The following is a 16,845-nucleotide window of genomic DNA, read 5'->3' on the forward strand; positions in this document are numbered from 1 at the left end:
TGCTCCATCTACTCCGGGAGAATACAAAACCGCGGATCGGGCGGGACCTTCTAGAACTGAAAAAAATGTCTGCTGCACTTTGGGAAATACGTGCCATTATTACATTTCAAAAAACTGTCTCTGTGTGGAGACCGGCACAAAACTTTGAGGCGCTTCAGAGGTATTCGAATGGTAATTTTGAGCTGGGACCCGAAATTATAGCGCTTTGAAAATTAGTTAGGGTCAGCTTAGCGCATGAGGGTAAGCTGCACTCCCGTAAACTGTCTTATTACAGAAAAGTTAGGAGAGAATTGCAACTTCAGGACCAGATTCAGCATCCATGAGTAGCCCAATGGGTTGGAATTGTTGATTCTATTTTAGGGATCTAGTGATAAATTGAGCTGCAGGTGATGACAACTTTCGATTTCGTTCTGTTCATAGTTCAGTACCATTATTCCTTAAAACCAGACGACTCTGGCTTAATTGCAATATTTTTCTATTTTTAATTAGTAAAGAAAGATGATTGCAAACAAACGCTATCCACTTTTTTTTTTTTTTGTAAGAATCTGTGTCAAATAATTACTCACAAACCTTTATCTTCGCAGGCCTATTTCGATTATGGAAAGTGTCGGAATTTTTTTTTGCGTTGTTCGCAAACTACTTCACGTAAAAACCTCCCACATTCAGTCATTTTCTGAAGTGTTTTTCCATTTCATTTAACACATTACGACGGTAGGCCATATTTCACCTGTCCTCGCATAAATCTGCTTCCGCTGGCCCTCTGTCAAGTTTAGTAATATTTCCTCGCAGACAACTATGGAGCGGCATCGCACTTCATGTTATCTCGTTAAAGTCAGTTTTCATTAAATGGTGGATGATTTTTCCGAAGCGACGGAATTTTGCTTGTGAAATCGATCAGCTTATCCTCATCAGTAGTGCTCATAGTGCTTGAACTTTTTGGTAAAAACATAAATCATGTTCTTGTCGAAGGTTAAAGTGAAAGATGCAGCCATTATTGGGCAATAGTCGCTGTGGAAATGGAAGCCAAGGTAAGACAATTCTGAAGTGGAAATACGAGGCTGAGTTTACAGGTTGATGGGATGATAAGGGTGTTGTCAGGGATGCTTTCTGAATCAGAAATGGAATCGTGGGTTGCGGAATGAACCATAAAGGAAATGCCTTCCTGGAAGTTACGGAAGCATTTTCAGCCAATTAGGTTTTTTATGAAACTGGGCACTCTACTAAGGGCTGTTTTCATTTCCTCATGGGGGTGAATCGCTTCAAATGTCAGAGGCGGTAGCTCTAGCCAACAATCACACTAACCGCGTTCGAATTCCTTCATAAATTATAATTCTGTTTTCTAGTCGACCTACCAAAGATAAATAATGGACTTGGCACGGAGTCAAGCAATATGAAATAAGGCAGAAAAAAATATCCTTACATTGTGTAGACAGTATGGGAACAGCGACCACAACAAGAACACCAACGTACTTTCCTTTCCAAAAGCTTTCACTCGAGCATCCCCTCTCAGGAACAATGGCCTCAACAAGGGTAAATATGTGTGTTCCTTTGTGCAGAACAGTATTACTACGAATTAGGTCTAATTGGATTCTATCCTTGTGTTTTAGAGAATTGTTCGGGATTCGATTGCTTTTGCAGGCCCAACTTTTAATGGCTGGCGGATGGGAGGGAGCGGGAAATTTGCCCAAGGCGTGAAAGTTGTATACTCTTACAAACTCCATCTTTCATTTAATTAACCAAAGAGCGAAATTGGTGGTGGTACCTGTTAAGAACTTTGAATGAGTTTCGAGGGAGGCTCATATATTCGATTTGAAGCCTTGTCAGTGTATGCTCGGAATTGGAGATGAATTGTGTTTTTCAGACAAGCACGTTTCGAAGACAATGGAGGGAAGATACATCTGCGGATATGGTTGTCTTAATTTTTAATAATATTTATCAACGCGAGTAGAGTTCATGAACTTCATTTGCGGCCGTTATTGGGAAAGTATAAAAAATTTACTTTGCTCGAAAATGTCCCCTTCCAGACAATATCAAATGCCAAGGCTGAATCTCCTGAAACTTTTATATTATCTAAACGTATGCATTACAAGCAAGAAAATGTTTTTGTCGGTGCCGAAAATTCTGAAAAAAAACGGAGCGAATAAATGTGTTAAGCCAAGTTGTCCTGAGAATAGAATTAAAATTAATGGCATAAATGTTATGCGACAGAAGAATACAAAGACAAAAAATTTGCAAATTTGTAACAAGTCTGCAAAGTTTTTTACAGATATCAGCTTTTTAGGTTAGTCTGTTGTATATAGGATTTTTTTTGCCTCGCGATTGAACGCAAAGTTTATCTTACTTTTAAGTCACAAAAGCTAGAACCAAATCAGAAATATTGGTGGTTAGAGAGAACTCTAAGGCAAGGATAATGAGATTGTCGGATAAGCTATCACTTTGAGATCCTGACTAATATACGTATATTCATATGTGACTAGAACTGAGAAAAGAACGAAATAGACTGACCTAGAATGTATTCTGTCAACATAAATGCACTCCACAAATACTTTCTGGGAGTTCTGCCTCTCTTTGATACCAAAGTTAACACCAACTGTGCTGCTCTTCTTTCAACGATGTGTGGGAGGGTGTGCAACAAACCCTGAAGAGGGTTTGCAGCCTACCATTGTTTAAAAAAAGCTCTTATTAGCATCCAGAAGAGGAGCAAAGTGGCGTTGAGATGCTGGAAGAAATTGGAGTCCTGAATAACCTGAACACCTCCACTTGGATGCTATTAGGTAGCAAATCAGCAGGAAGAGCCGATAAGCCGGGAACCTTCCTCACTATCGGCGTTTCCGATCCGGATATTAAGACTTTTTGGAAACAAACAGGCTAACGGTTCTACGGGTTTAGGACCGTCACATTAAAAGTCTCGGCTCCTATACATAAAACCAACGACGAAGACGTGCAGCTCAAAGCATCTTCATCTGAAGCGTAGATGAGGTGCCATATGAATTGGAAAATGGCGACTGCACCTATCAGTTGTCGGATCAATAGCTGCAGGATATGTATATACCTCATACAAGAACCATGGGTTGTTAATGGGGAAATTAGGGGCTTAAACTTTCAATATGCTGACTTGTTGTATGCCAATGCAAGTGATAGAACACGCTCCTGCATGGTGGTTTCAAAAGGCCTTCAAGCTATCTTGGTTAACGACCGATGTGATGACGACAACATAATGATCAAATTGACCATGAAAAACCAACAAGGATATATAGAGCTTCTATGGTACTCTGCTTATTTGCCTCATGATGTAGACGAAGTTCCCAGTGAAACATTCATTGGAGCTAACCAATATGCCGAACGTAAAGTGATGTTGCACCACATATGCTACGGAACCAACATCAACGCGAGAGAATCGAATCTATTGGAATATCTGATAGAAATCGATTGCAGATCCTCAATATGGTTAATGAACCACCTTTCTTCAACGCTGTCAGGCAAGAGATCATCGACATCATGGTGCCATCTCTCGACATTGCGTCTCTTGTCGGAGAGTGGGAAATATCAAACGATATCACGTTCTCGGATCACTGGCGTATTGATTTGGGCTACGAACAAAACAAAACTGAGCGCCTGAGTTACGATCCCTGGGAGACGCATCAAATTCACTGCTGGAATTGTGAAAACTACCCAGATGATCACAACTAGCTTTCGTAGAGAGCTGTCCACTCACAATGTCAAAGCAGGGTAAAACACCATGGTGTAACTCGGATTTGGTGATACAGAGGAGAAGGACAAGGGTCTCATTAAGACACTTTCTTCATTCAGTACAAAGAGGTGTACAAGAGAAGAGCATAAGATCGGTCAAACGATGCTCAAGGGGACTTTTTTGCGAAGGCAACCTCAAATCTAAAGTCCATCCTTGTCAAAGAACGTGACCAGTAGTTGGGTTATCAACTTTTAAAGAACGGGAGGTACAGAAAAAGCGATGAAGAAACGGCAAACCATTTGCTTGAATTGCACTTCCCCGGGCAGTATCCAAAATCGGAAGTTTTACCAACAAGTCAGCAGGATCAAGCCCTATAAACCTCGATGCTCATCCTGCCGAGACAAAGAGGAAAATCTGAATTCCGACGAATGAGCATATTGGAGTGAAGGGTTAAGTATGTTGATGAAATGTTCAACAACCAAAATATCGGCGAGTTAGAGGTCCCGCCAACATCGGTTTAAAAATCAAACCGCCAGCAACCGATGGAATTACAGCCGAATTAGTTAAATATGGAACCGACCAAATGCGCCAAGCGGTTAACCAGCTTATATTCAAAGTATGGGACAGCGAATATTATCATGCAGTGCAGCAATTATCGAGCTGCAACGTGATGCTAAGTACCATCTACAAGATATTCTCCGCGATCTTGCTAGACCGGATAGCCCCATACACCCAGAACATTGGTCCATACCAAAGAAGCTTCACTCTCGACAAATCAGTAACAGATCAGATTTTCTCTGTGCGGCAAGCGATGGAAAAACTATTGGAATATGGACAGGCCGCCTATGACAGCACAGCCAGGATAAAACTGTACACGGCCATGAGATAATTCTGTATCTCAACGAAAATAATAAGAATGACTAGGCTGACCCTGGCCAATATGCGAGACCAGACAAAAGCAGCAAGATCACTTTCGAGGCCATTTAACATTAACAGCCTTCCTCGGAGACCTGTTTTCTTAGTAAAAAAAAACTGCTAACTCTTGGCTGCGTTCGAGAGAAGAATCCTCCGAAGAATTTTTGACCCTCTGCATGAGGATGGACGATTCCGTAGCCCAAATAACGACGAAATCTATGAGCGATACCGCAACCGTCTGGTTGTGGATGAAATCCAGCTCAACAGGCTGGTGTGGACGGGTCACCTAATCCATACGGATGAGGATGATCCAGCCCGAAAAGTCTATAAGGGCAATATCTATGGTGTAAAAAGAAGACGGGGCAGACAATGCCTGAGATGGAGCGATGGCGTAGGTCAGGAGGCAAGAGACCGTTTAGGGATATCGAATCGGTGGACCTCAGAGCAACACCGGGGTGTCTGGAGTTCCTTATTAATTTAGACATAGACCGGACGCCGGTTGTTGCGCCGTTGATAATAATGATGATGATCCAAAATTTTATCCCGGGAACGACAGACACTTACAGCCTTCAACCGGAAGATTGGACTCTGGTATGCAAAATAGTTTCACTGGAACAGGCGAAGTTCGCATTCGATTCGTTCCACAGATGCAAGTCTTAAGGTTCGGATGGCATTATCCCTGCTCTAATAATACAAGGAATGGATGCCCTGGGTCTACATATTCGGAAGATATACCGCGTCTGACTTTCTTTCTGTTAAAAGGGCTAGAGTGACTAGTAGATCAGCTGGCCAATTCACTGTTGACGATATGCCTACCAGAAAGACAAATCTACGGTGGCAGCACTCCATGAGCTGACGGCAAAAAGTGAAAAGACAATGTCCGATGAAGAATACGCTTTAGGCGCATTCATGGACATTGAGAGCGAATTCAATTATGTATTATTTGCGGCAATTTGTAACTTGGCAAAACAGCATGGAATCGATCCGCAGTTAATCAGTTGGATCCCACACTTAGAATGGAAAAAGATTCACATGTTGGTCGAACAGAAGTCTATTGGGACAGGATATCTTAGGGGTTGCCCACGGGGAGAGGTTCTCTCTCCACTGTTATGGCTGCTGCTAATGGGCACCTTACTATGGCTTCTAGAGGACGCAAAAGTTTTCGCACAAGCATTTGCGGACCATCTAGCTGCAATAATTGCTGGCAAGTTTGTGGACACAGTATGTAACCGCTCGAATGCAAATCTGCATGAAATCCACAGTTGGCGCCTCCGCAATGGACTCACGGTGAACGCTAGGAAAACTGGACTAGTTGTGTTCACTAGAAACGTCAGGTGGGGGAGCTATACGCTACGTACCTTAGCAGGGGCGGAAAGCCAACTGACACAAACAGTCAAGTATTTAGGAGTACATTTCGACTCTAAGTTAACGTGGATATCAAGGAGCAATACCAGAAATCCTGCAGATTGCTCTGGTCCTGTAGGAATTCGATAGGTAAGACCTGGGGACTTTCACCAAAAGGGATACACTGGATGTATACATCCATAATAAAACCTATTTTGATGTATGCTTGCATCGTCTGGCGGCCGAGACTGAACTTTGCTAACAGCAGGATGCTGCTAACGCAGATTCAGAGACTTGGTTGCCTAAGTATTACTGGAGCAATGAGTGCTACGCCAATTCACTTGGAGGAGAAACGGAAAGCAGCCAATGACTCATATAGACTCGATACCATTGGGGCGTGGAAAGGCGGCCAATCACACGGTCATGCGTCCATCTGTAAATTCCTTAACAAACATCGGGTAGCCCTGATGCCGACCGATCATATGGTTTCCAGATTCGTCTTTGAAAAGACATACACTGTCGTAATCACTGAAAGAGAAAAATGGTCGACAAATGGCCATGAGTCATGAGGCATTATCAGCACTAAACAGCAGCGACATATCAAGCCAGTTGGTGTAGAGTTGTCATCAGGTGCTGCTGAAACTTGACCGACTGAACGAAACATTCTTAGTGTAGGTGCCGGGGCACTCTAAAATTACTGGTAATGAGGAAACTGACAGACTGGCTCGCCGAGGGTCCACAATGGTGCGGCCAGTAACAGCTTTTGGAATCCGAACATCCACTGTCAAGTCTACTCAGAAGGGTCAAATTTCAGGGATTAACCTAGCCGAGTTGAGAAATTTGGACTCTTGCCGGCAGGGGAAAATCCTTGTGAAAGAGCTTAGGGTCACTAGAACACCATTTTTGTTATCCCTTAAGAAGTGGGACATGAAAACCCTTGTAGGGCTTTTAACGGGACACTGTTTCTTAAACTACTATATGGAAAAGATAGGGGTGGGGGTTTCGGCTATGTGCAGGCAATGTGAGGAGGAGGAGGGGACAGCCCTGCACTTTTTATGCAGCTGCCCCCTTTCTTCAATGAAGTATCTGCACACTCCTTGCCCCTGGAGAATTTTCTCAGAGTCGTTAAAGCCTGTGAGCGCCGTAGGCAGGAAGCCATTGAATAGGTGATTTACGAGGACAATACAATGGGTCTAACAATGGTTTGAGTGATGGAAGCTGCAGCTCCCCCCAGTAAACTAAACTGACTAACTAACTAATTCTTATTTTCCTACTGTTTAGAAGCTTCTTCGTGTATTGCTCGACAACTTCCACCACAGTGGACATTCGCGTTTGATGGTCTCTTCTACCTCGTTTTTTTCTGTGAGGCAGTCAAGGTCTCAGATTTCCAAAGAACACGTGGGTTTCAGGCAGGAAACCAAAATTTTTTCTACCAGGAGCCCCTTGACTGCTTTGCAGAATGCAACTTTATTTATTGTTTTCGGGCCTACTGCGACTAGGAATCCACCATCCTTCGTTTTACGAATGGAAGACACTTCTGCTCCGTTATCTTCGGGTTTGATCTTCTAACGGATTTTACTGACGACTTCCGCAAAAGTCTTGCCTTCAGTCGGTTTAATAAGCAGAGCTGACGGTCTAGCCTTCCCTCGTCTCCCCAACTTTTCTTTTGGTGCTTTTTCCTTCGTGTCTGCCTTAATTTTCGGTAGAGGTTTTCCTGATGGCGCGACGTGTTGTAGCCTCTTGTTTCTCTCCGCCTTCTTCTTCTGAGCTCTAGAGAGTACCTGAGTGAAGTCTCCTTCAGATGTCACTTCCTCCTTTCATTTTTTCCCCAGTTCGCTCTGCAATAGGCTGTCTGCGATCCGTTTGGTACTCGTAGTGTTCTTGTCGGGAGGAGCGGTTGTTTCTGCTTCCCGCGGATTTTCTCTTGTTCTCCATGTCCGGTAATAATATAAAATTCTGTCCACGAGCTCCTCTAGCTACATTGGCCTGTTTTTCACCCCTTTGCTGACGTTTTTCTAGAGGAACGTCACAGGCGCATGCGCTTCACAACTACCGCGCATTTCTTAATAAGCCTTTCCTCTTTAGCTTGTGCCAGAGTAGTCGAAAGCCCTCCCACTCGGCTTATATTCGAAACCAATTTCCATTGAGCCTCTTTCCGCAATTATAGCACTGCATGGTATGGTCTGGATTCCTGTCTCAGTTGCACGTGCTGCATCATTTTGCGAGTCCTTCTCTCTGTCTGCGCGTCCCGATGTCTCGTCGGCCCTTATTGCGTCCTTTGCTGGGTGGTGGGGCGAGCGGCGCATTTTCGTGCTGTGTATAAACGCAGCCAGGTTACTCTCCATTTCCACTATCCGCAACCAAAATGCTAAGACGTTGCAGATATCCTGCTTTTCCAGCGAACAGATTGTCATGAGGTTTGAGAAGGGCCAGGTTACTATGGATTGATGGATGAATACCCGAAACTGCAAGCAACAGGAATCTTGCGGCGAAATTCAGTCCGTAGTACACTCCCTAAAAATCCTTTAAGAATAAGGATCTTGAGCAAAAACTACGTCAAATAAATCGTCTACAACTCTTAGCATGAAAAGAGTGAACTTCGATATGATGAAGACACTTAGTATGGTTTTTAATTTTTCGAACTACAGGCTTCTTTCAATACCTATAGTACCAGACAGACCAACGGTCGAAGGAGTACATTGTCACAACAAGTTCGAATTGGGACGTTTGGAATGATGTAGGCAGACCTAGTGAAGGTATGGCGAGAGGGCGGGTTGATTGAGGTGATAGCTAGTTACCTATAGCTAATGGTCGATGACAGACATAAAGGGGCACTTTGATTACTTATGCTCGGGAGAAAACAAGAAGGCCTACTTCATCTTTAGCAATGATAATGCCTTCATTGTGATACCAAAATGGAGCCACTAGTTTTTTGTCGCCAAATAGGTGTTACTGGGGCATTGATGCATACAAGGAAAGGAAAACCAATCCATTCAGCCACTGATAACCGTGGAGTGTTTCTCAAAAAACCAAATGGTTCCGTTTACTGATCCCGTGCATTGCACTGAGTGGACTGAATAAAAACACGGAGGAGAGAATTACTGCATGATGCATGGTGGATCAGTATCCTTTATGCCTTGAACCCACCACCGGATTACCAGAGTGTAACACCAAATTATTCAAGGATAATAGAGAAAACGAGTGGGTCTCAGATTGATGACCGTGAAGGCAAGGAAGTTGCCCTCCAATGGGTGGTTGTATTTTTTTTAAAAAAAAGTCCTCCGTGAGGGGACATATTTTTTCAGTATGGACAATTTGGAAGTCTTGAAGTAAACGCTAAGCTTTCTTGCTAAGTTGCAAATAACAACGGGTCCGTGGTATCGGGATATGGGTTTGATTCATTCTTTTACTATATATTCGGTTGTTACTCTGTGCGTATGTGCACATACCTTTTTCAAAGGAGTATATTTCACATAAATATCCTTCCACCAAAACAAATCCTGTTCTGTTTTTCTTCACAAAGCAAACATTAACTACTAACCTGAGCAGCTACTCGTCCTTGTTTCAGTCGCTTCAAGTCTGTATGGCTCCAATGGCTTCGCGCCCAAGGCATTACGTTTCGTAGGTCCTCGTCGAAGCTAGGAGAAAAAGGAAGAGGAAAAGTTCGATGTGGGAAATTCAAAAGAGAACACCGTGCACTACCCAAACTGTTAGAAAATATTGTACTCACTTAAAGTCGTTTAATTTATTATGCAGAAATTTCCGTATGTTCCATGGCAAGTCATTATGCCCGTCGATTAAAGGCACTTCATCTAAAAGTTGTGTAGCTGCTCGTAACCTCTCCTCAAATGGTGCACCTGAAAAAGTTCCAGAAAAAGGAAGCAAAGTTCAAAGTTGTTCTTAATGTGGTCGGATTTTAATGAAAACATCATACTTGCTGCTACACGTAAAGCTAGCGGTACGGCAACGCTAGCAGCTCCAACTATTAGAAGTATTGAACTAACTGCAAGCCAGTGTTTCGAAGGATCCAGTCCTGAAATTGACATTTGAGAGTTTATAATAAATTACAAGTTTAATGTGGGCTAACTATCACGACTAAGTTGCTACTTGCTATCCTTCAAGGACTATTCATGGAGATATGTGTTCAGGGTGAAGTATTAGGTGCGTTGAGAAATTTAAAACTTTGGAGTTTTGTATCTAGTCCTTGCTTGGAGGATTATCTAGTTCGTCTTGGGCAAAAAGTTCATGAAATTAACTCCTCATTCTCATGGGTGGTTGCTGAAACACGCTTTAGAAATCCGTAGAGGTTCGGACGCCAAACATTGCGAAAAGTTTGTGTATATCTTTGAGAATCTTTGGTAGGTTTAAGTCAACTTCGTATGCGTTAGAGATAAAGAATTGTATCAACTCTCTTGGGGTTTTCGAGCGTCAATATTGGTAGACCATCAAAGGACTTCATGAAAAGAGACGTGTGTATGTATGCACGTAGTCAAGAGTTTGTACATTCACTGAAAATATTTTTCATTTTTTCTGGGGGACAAAAAATTGCCAGTTCGCCCTGAGTTGTGATCAGACGGGCCCCGGTCCAGTCGAGAAATAGGCAAAGATTCTTGACGCATGGGCGGCGTCAGGACGTAAGTAGGTTACCTCGAGCAAAACAAATACGTGTCTGTACGCTTAATGTTGGCCTGCCTTACTGGAAAGATCGAGGAACTTCCAAGAGCCCTTCGGAAAAGGCGCATTGATATCTGCTCTCTGCGAGAAACCCGATGGTCTGGTGCTGATCGCAATTCTCACTTTTTCACCGCGTACGCACCACGGACAAGTCGTCCTGATGTTGATTGAGATGCCTTCTGGCAACTTCTCGATGAGAAGACCTGCAGCTTACCAACTGATGTCTATATCATCATGGCCGGCGACCTTAATGGTCATGTGGGTGAAAAGGCAGATAGTGACAGGTGCCATGGGGAAAGGGGTTTGGGGTGCGCAATGAAGGTGGCGAGCGTAAAATCGATTTTGCGGACACCCATGACTTTTTACTTATGAATACATGGTTCATCAAACGATTGTCTCATCTTCCTACATTTTATAGCGGGAACAGTAAAATCAAATGGACTATATTCTGATAAGACGCCGACATTTTACCATTGTCACTGATTGGAAAGCCGTTCCCTATGAGACCATCGCACCTCAACATCGACCGAATTAAGCCACCGATAAAACAGCGTGAGGAGCGTAAGCGGTACATCAACCGAGATACTTGGCTTTGGAACGATGATGTTGAAATGAAGGTCCGTGAAAAGAAACGCCTCTATCACAAGTTTCTCGACGATAAAATGCTGACCAATTGGCAAATTAATAAGAATGCCAGCCGGGAAGCTGTCACCCGAGCGGACCATTACAAACATCTTTACTATAAACTGGACACTCGGGATGGCGTGAGAGATGTGTATTGACTTGTCACAAGCTTAAATGAACGCACACAGGATAACGAACACTTCTGTTGCGTTAATGACGAGGACGGTACTTTGCTTACCAACCGTCGAGCCGCGATAGATAGATGGCGACTCAAGAATTTGCTCATCCTGCAGTTCTATCTCTCAGTGCAACTGGTGCTCAGACGTGGTGGTGAAGAAAACCGAAACCAAACCAAGTGGCCGAACCAAAACCAAGTGGCCGCGGAGAACCTCCAAAGTGGTGGCACCGGGAGACGCCCGTGATGCAGTAGGTGAATGCTCCAAATGCCTAATTAGGGCGATCAGACCCGAGTCTGCATGGAAACTCATCTGAAGTCGCAATAATCACGAAATCTTACTAGTGGTATACTGGTATCGTGGGAACCGGGATAACCTCTGAATTCACATACTTCTTACTTCGGTAGAGATTTAGATAGGTCTTACATCCATCAGTATGAATACTGAGCTAGTCTATACCGAGTACAGACTGGTACCGCGATAGTTTGCTGCGGCCGGTTCTGATTGTAGTCACAAAATCAATCCATGTCTTAGGGAGACCGGGATTAAGTCCACGAGACAGGTACCAACGGAAAGCATCGTGACGTAACTGTCAGCGCAGGACGTGAGAACTTCTCATCTGAACTCTGGAAAGCGAAGAGCTTTCTGAGGGACCCAACACTGTGGCTCAGAGAGTTCTTTAATCGGGTTATTCTGGAGCGTAGAATACCATCTGACTGACAAGTAAGTACCACAGGCTCAATATAGGAAAAGAAAGGTAGCTCATCAGAATATTCAAATTACCGTCCAATCCGGTTGCTTTCCCATGCCATAAAAATTTTTGTACGCGTTTTTCACAACTGTATTCACGAAATCGTTGAAATCGTTGTTAAGAACAACGGAACACACGCTACGCGGTTCTCATGGAGAAACGCCGTGAGAAGCATCGCTCTCTTTACATTGCATTCCTGGATCTGGAGAAAGTGTTTGACCGTGTGCGACACGAACTCATTTGGTATGCTCTACGACAACACTTAATGCCAGAAGAACTCGTGCGTTGGGTTCAATTGCTTTACCAGGATCCAAAAAGTAAAGTTCAAAGTGTGGCGGGTGCATAAAAAATGGTTTGCATCTCTGGTGTTGTTCATCAAGGTAGAGCCCTCTCACCACTCATCTTTATTCTTGTTATGGACGCCGTCACACGGGACATCGACGTCCAGCGCCTTACGCACTGCTTTATACAGATGATGTTTTCCTAGCATCTAATAGCAAAAAATGATCTCGAGCAGCACGGCTTCAGTTTGAATCTGAATAAAACTGAATTTTTGACGACCGATCCCCATTAAACAGGCACAATTGCTGTCAGCGGCAGTGACCTGACCCAGAAGTGAGCGATCTAAATATCTCGGGTCAATTCTATCAGCCAATGGCGTTATGAAATTGCTTCAGGTATAAACGCAACCTGGATGCAGTTCGTTCCACAACTGGTGTTCTTTATAATCGACGTATCAACGAACGTCTCAAATCTAAAATCTACCGCAATATTGCCCGTCCTATCGCCCTTTATGGTTCTAAGTGTTGGCCGACTATAAAAGGCAATGAACGGCGTCTCGCGGTAATGGAGATGAAGATGTTGCGTTGGACTAGTGGCGTGACACGGTTTGATCACATCCGAAATGAGGATATCCGCGATCGATATTGGATTGCACCGATCGTGGAAAAACTGCGAGAGAGGCGTCTTCGATGGTATGGTCACGTGATTCGCGTTAACGAGAATTCACTTGCCAAGATTGGTCTGAACATCGAAGTCGATGGTAAACGACCAAAAAGCCGGTCGAAACAACGGTGGCTTGATACGTTGGATGGGGATTTAAAAGCCTCGCGATTGCATCCAGATAAGGTATTTGATAAAATAAAATGTCGGAACCGATCACGACGAGTCGACCCCGTTTGAGAACGGGACAAAGAAGTGTCTCTTTTCTCAATATGTGACCTATCCACTGATGAATTTACCTTCTCATCAACACATTCACAGGTGTCTGATAGGTAGGCAGCCGAAGTTCATATTTTGGTATCATTTCAGATCAAAGCATTCGAACCGAACGAACCGATTCGAAAGCTTTCGTGGTATTCACGTACAGTCTTATCTGGGTACGATCTAGTTTTTTTGTCCCAGTATTTTAGTAGAAAGCTTACTTCGTATACGATTTAGTGAGATACTCTACTTTCCCGCTTGTGTAAATAGGACAAATCACATCTTTGACCAGTTTTGACCAGTTTTTCAGATACCACCAAGTGTGTTTTTTGCGCCTGCTTTTCATTGTACTATCATAATTGTTTCTCGGGTCTATTCGGGTCTATTCGTGGCTACCATTGTTTTGCTATTTCGTATTCCAGTCCTTCAATCCCAAGTCAAAAGACTGGACGGGTTTTCACAGCAAACATCTTCAAAATTGAACTCCTGTAAATGGGTTTTACAAGGTAGTAGTCAGAATGACAATTAGCTCCAATCCTCATTCTCATGTCAAGGATATTGATGGCGGCATCAGTGATTCCATCTGGAAAAGCAGAAGCACGTAGCTAGCGCTAGCGTAGTTAGCGGTTGCTCCTGTTGACATAAAATTTGATGAGAAAGTGGGAACTGTTTAATCCCCATGCATGCAGTGAATAATATTGGTTTTCTAGAGTATAATAGGTAATGGAGGTGGATAGCGACAAATCAGGGTAATAATCTCGGGCGAGCGCAATGCTGACCACATTGTCTCATACAGTGTACTATAATCCTGTAAGGTACCGTTACGGGCCCTGGGCACATCAGCGCCGGTTTTCGGTGCTTGGTGGGTGATAGCGGCTTTAGGCTTGGCATTGCGTCCTACAGCAGACGCAACAGACCGGTAGCATTGAGTCCCCGACCTGATGTCCAGAACTCAAGTTTTCCCCGTATACCAGCTGTGTGGGACTTGCAGCAAATTCTTCGCGATTAGCAGGATTTGCGACCAAAAAGGGTTGTCTTGGGCCATTATACTGGGCTTCAGGGTAATGTGTTACCTTTGGAGCATGCTATTGGACTATGGGTGGTAGCGGTAGTCCGGTGCTTTTAAAGCCAAGAAGTTTGCCTAACTCTGTGAAAAGGGAGGACTCAAATCGCATTCCCTGGTTAGTGATTATAATTGTCAGAGCTTCAAAACGCGAACCTATTCTCGACAGGGGGCCAGAGTTATGCAGTAATGTCCTTCAGAGGTAATGCTTCAGGCTTACTCTCGAATCTATCGAACATATCGATGATTGTGAGGCAATACCTGAAACCGTGCGGGTCTTGCAATGGACTAATGATGTCGAGGTGGATTGTGTGGAAACGCTTGGTGGATCGAGGTGCGTCCCGCCACAATAACTTCAGTTCTAACATTTGACACCAAAGGAGGGAGTGCGGGGGCTGGAAAGTAGTCATTTCATCCAAGGACCTATTCTCACATGCTACTCAACTGAAAATTATGAAACTATGGCGTTTTGGCTCCGAAATACCCTCCACACCGATGTCGGCTCATGAAAAATTAGTACTAGCATATTACTATAATTTCAATTAATTGATTGTAATCCTTCCTTAAGTTCATCTTAGAATTATCAAATTATTCAGTTATTCATTTTTTGTCGTCCTTCACATCATACATGGTTTTACTAATGGCTCTTGTATTACTTTTATAGTGCTTAATAGATATTTTCCAATGTTTTTCTTTATAATTATTGACTTTCATCTGCGCGGGTCCAGAATTTGATATCATTCCTGGCAACTTTATTCCCTTCCATTCACAGCCATTTTTTGCGTCATTATTTTCCTCCCTTCTAGTGCTGAAATGCTTTGTTAGTGCCAAATAATGAGATGTCTCCCGCAGTGCAATAGAGGTCCTCCTTAGAAGCATTACTCTCTGAATATCCTGCAATTTATTTTAATAGAACTGATGAGATTTATTTGTTGTTAGAATTAGTTGGCCGACTAGATCCTCCTGGACGAAATGAATAGTTTCCCGCGATATTCCTTTGGCTATTGAAGGAGTTCATATTTTCCAAAATGCGAGCGCTATATAAATGTTGAAACGCCAACTCCATTTATTGAGAGTTTTGAAAATTTTACATTTTCTTTGACGTGTATCTCGGGCGAGGGAGAAAGTTTTTTGATCTGGAATTGCTTTACACAGGGTGGCATTTTCAGTTTTTACCTTTGATGGAATTCATTGAAAAGCAGGAGTGGCAGTGGCAGAACGCATGCACTTCCTAGAATTGATTGTCGAGAAATAGTACGATGCTGCCTACTTTCCAGGAAACCTGACCTTGCAGACGATATAAAGAATATCTTAGGAATGGCTAGGATAGAAGGAAGGAAGGATAAAGACGGACATTCTGGATGTTCGGCCAAATACGGCAAATTAAGAACCACTGAGATCCTTATAGGAGGCAGGAGGCAATAATTGCTAATTTGTCCGGATAGCTGAGATGCTACAACACTAGGCTGTCGTATTCAAGGATAATAACCACGGGCGAGTGCAATGCTGACCACATCGCCTCCTACAGAGTACTGTCACGGAGCGACCCGTCTAACTAATAGTGTTGTATGGTGATTAGTTGAAACTTGCTGGTACATCAAGTGTGTCAGCTTGCACTTACCACGTAGGCCATATTTGATTGCGAAACCATGCCGTCTATCTGCATTCAGTAGCCGTGAAAGGGGTTCAGTGCTATGCAAAACTAAACGGCACTCTACGATTCCCCCCCCCCCCCCCGGAAGATGCCTCTCCGTATATGGATAAGCTCTGAGGTATAGATACCCTCAGATGAGCGCACTGATGAGATGGTGTGCCACCTTTCCTTGACTGCCGCCAAAACTTGTTTGCTTTCAGATCAATGCGATACAGATGTAGGATATCGATTTGCCAGGCGTGCGAGAAGCTGTCAAAAGCCTTGGCGTAATCGATATAGCAACTAAAGAGATATCTTTGGCCTCTAGCTGCTTGTACCTTAACTAATGAGTAGATAATGACTACCTTTTGCAACCCCTTGATCAAACTTGGTAGCCCTTCCGCTACTTGGGGAGAATCTTGTCAGTCTCGAGGCTCGGATTGGCCCTTCCAATAATAATGGCCGTTATGAATTTGTATAGAGTGGGTAAGCAAGTAACCAGTCTTCTCTCTATGGGGTCTCGCACCGTGTTTTTGTTATGGATAAGATAGATAATCACCGCAGTGATAAAAAGGTGGACGCTCTGTTCGGATTCGTTGAGTGATCTGAGGAAACCCAGCTTGCTTCTCGACTGGAGTGACTTCCGCCATAACATCGTAGCCAACAGGATGCGACAAACAGTTTTTGCTTTATTGTGTCCACAATTTCAATTAGGGGTGTTTCACTGGGGATGCATAATTCTAGTAAACCCCCTGCGTTTTTTTTCTTTCG

At 43.5% G+C, this 16,845-nt stretch overlaps 1 protein-coding gene across 2 annotated transcripts in view; it reads right to left on the minus strand.

Annotated features, from left to right (window-relative positions):
- The window catches only part of LOC119661748, a 450,161-nt gene that overhangs the window by 195,812 nt on the left and 237,504 nt on the right, over window positions 1-16,845 (minus strand). For both annotated transcript variants that reach the window (XM_038071218.1, XM_038071217.1), the window contains exons 5-7: window positions 9,885-9,983; window positions 9,681-9,807; window positions 9,492-9,588 (exon numbers count right to left, since the gene is read on the minus strand). In XM_038071218.1, coding sequence (XP_037927146.1) covers window positions 9,492-9,588; window positions 9,681-9,807; window positions 9,885-9,983 — 323 coding nt within the window. The remainder of the gene's footprint in view (window positions 1-9,491; window positions 9,589-9,680; window positions 9,808-9,884; window positions 9,984-16,845) is intronic.

This window comes from Hermetia illucens, chromosome 1 (genome assembly GCF_905115235.1).
Source record: "Hermetia illucens chromosome 1, iHerIll2.2.curated.20191125, whole genome shotgun sequence".
Lineage (NCBI taxonomy): Eukaryota > Metazoa > Arthropoda > Insecta > Diptera > Stratiomyidae > Hermetia > Hermetia illucens.